Source organism: Aquarana catesbeiana, linkage group LG01, assembly GCF_042186555.1.
Source record: "Aquarana catesbeiana isolate 2022-GZ linkage group LG01, ASM4218655v1, whole genome shotgun sequence".
Lineage (NCBI taxonomy): Eukaryota > Metazoa > Chordata > Amphibia > Anura > Ranidae > Aquarana > Aquarana catesbeiana.
The window spans coordinates 332,528,788-332,531,480 of NC_133324.1; the positions used below are offsets into that span (position 1 = coordinate 332,528,788).

The 2,693-nt window shown below is 38.9% G+C and overlaps 1 protein-coding gene across 1 annotated transcript; it reads left to right on the forward strand.

Annotated features, from left to right (window-relative positions):
- The first annotated feature begins 229 nt into the window (after window positions 1-229).
- LOC141132677 (olfactory receptor 6B1-like) lies at window positions 230-1,147 on the forward strand. The gene has a single exon (XM_073621403.1). The coding sequence runs from the start codon at window positions 230-232 to the stop codon at window positions 1,145-1,147; it is 918 nt and encodes a 305-aa protein (XP_073477504.1).
- The last annotated feature ends 1,546 nt before the right edge of the window (window positions 1,148-2,693 follow it).

Consider the following 2,693-nt stretch of genomic DNA (forward strand, 5'->3'; position numbering starts at 1 on the left):
CCCTCCGACAGGGACAAATGACCCATGTGCCCTGTTTGGCTCACGTCCTTAACTTGGTGGTCCTTAACTGAGCAGGGATGCAGTTTTATGGAGTTTTGGTGGCAAGGGAAATAGAGCAATATTTACATATTGTTTTATGTTCAGTAAATATTTAGTAAAAATTATCATATAAAATGGTGTAATTTTTACAAATTATTGAATTATTTTCTTTCTCAGCATACAAACAACAATGGAAAATCAGACCAAGGAGTTTATTATTCTTGGGTTCTCAAACATACTAGAATACCAACATTTCTTGTTTGTGTTTTTCTTGATATTGTATGTCATCACTATCACTGTAAATATATTCCTCATCACCATAATTCAATGCACACGTCAGCTCCATAAACCCATGTATTTCTTTCTTGGTAACTTATCTTTCCTTGAATTGGGTTATATCTCTGTAACTGTCCCAAAAATTATTATAGACATCCCAAGGAAAAGGAAAAGCATTTCTTTTAATGGCTGTATCACCCAGCTCTTCTTCTTCACTTTCCTTGGGGCCACTGAGACCATTCTTCTCTCAGTTATGTCCTTTGATCGATTTCTGGCAGTGTGTTTCCCTCTGCGCTACACAAGCATCATGAGTCATAGGTTCTGCTTCATTTTGGCAGCTGCCTCGTGGGTCCTTGCTTTCTTGACCACGTCATTTCCAATTATTTGGATATCACAGTTGTATTTATGCAGTGCCAATGTCATTAACCATTTCTTTTGTGAGTCAGCTCCATTGCTTAAACTGTCCTGTTCTAACCCTTATTTCAGAGAACTCACTGTCATTGTCTGTGCATCTTCAGTCATCCTCAGCTCAATTTTTTTAACCATGATGTCTTATGGATTTATCCTGAGGGCTATATTGAGAATTAAATCCATCAATGGAAAATGGAAAGCAGCATCTACCTGTGCTTCACACCTGTTCGTGGTAACCACCTTCTACTCAACAGCGTTTGCCATGTACATTAAACCCACTGCAAGTGAAGGATCTCTGAACAAAGTGATGGCATTGTTCTATGCGGTCTTCACTCCCCTTGTCAACCCATTTATCTACAGTCTACCTAACAAGGAAGTAAAAGAGGCCTTTTTGTTTCTCACAAAAAAAAAGTGGTTCTGAAGCTATTGAGGAGTCTTCGTCAGTAAATTAGCATTATGCCAATAAAATAAAGTAATTAATGAATGTTTCAAAACCCACAGTATTTAAATATTAGTACAATCTAGTTTTCTAGCTTTAACCACTTCAGCACTAGCCTACATTCTCCTTCATAAGTTTTAAGTTCTATGATAGTTAGACGGTCAAATACTCCATCATTCAACACTGTACCCACATGAATTAAAATTATTTTTTTGGGTCAAATAAAGCTTTTTTTTTTTAAACCATGTCACGTTTTTTTTAATTGTATTCAAAGCAGCGCTCACTACCACACACAGTGTAATGCCCTGTACACACGGTCGGATTTTCCGATGAAAAAAGTGCGATCGAATTGTGTTGTCGGAAATTTCAATCGTGTGTGGGCTCCATCTGACTTTTTCCGTCGGAATTTCCGACACACAAAGTTTGAGAGCAAGATATAAAATTTTCGGACAACAAAATCCGATCGGTTAAGTTCCAATCGTGTGTACACAAATCCGACGCACAAAGTGCCACGCATGCTCAGAATAAATTAAGAGACGAAAGCTATTGGCTACTGCCCCGTTTATAGTCCCGACGTACGTGTTTTACGCCACCGCGTTCAGAACGATCGGATTTTCCGACAACTTTGTGCGACCGTGTGTATGTGTATGAGCCAACATCCGTCAGAAAAAATCCATGGATTTTGTTGTCGGAATGTCCGATCAATGTCCAACCGTGTGTACAGGGCATAAGTGTGGCTGAAGCTCATAAAGTCCCATAAGAAAAATAAAGCTGGGTTTTGAGATTAACAGTCAGTATGTGAAGACCTCTGTAATTATCTGTAAAGAGTGCACCAAACACCAGAGCCTGCACCTCGTGAGTCACTCTCCCCCTAAGAGCATACACTTACCAGACTGCTGAAATATAGAAGCCCAAAATAAGCTCAAGGACATCCGCCTGTTCAAGATTACATACGTTCGATTCATCACTCCATGGGTGGTTGATCAGGAGAAATAGAAACACTCCACTTAGCTTGATCTTGTTTCAACTAGTTTATTGTTTTTGTTAGAACAACCACCCCCCTTATTATTACACTTACAAGATACAAAATTTAAAACAGCAAAGTAGTATAGATCAATCTGTCACCATTCAGGAGGAGACGCCATCTGGTGCATCCACTGCTCGGACAGTCTCAGGCCAATCCTCTCCACTCGTGACACGCTATCCTCACTTCCAGATGCCGCTAGGTCATGCCCTGACATGTTTCCTCATCCCGACTTCTACTGAGGGCATCGTTTTTTTAAATGTTTTTTATTATTTTCTATCATATAAAGAAATGATCAAACATTTTGAAACAAAACAATGTTTCCCTTACTTTCTGTTATACAACAGCTCAAATAAAAATGTCAGTACAGTGGAAAACCTCAAAATTATCCTTTTTAAAAAGTGTACACCCCAGGGTGATTTTTTTGCCACAATTTTTCAGAAATGAAGAAACACGCTGGTAATGATGGATTGAAACATTGAACTTGGTAATGGTGCACTAAAC

Coding starts and splice junctions, on each gene's coding strand:
- LOC141132677 (XM_073621403.1), top strand. CDS start 230: ATGGAAAATCAGACCAAGGAGTTTATTATTCTTGGGTTCTCAAACATA.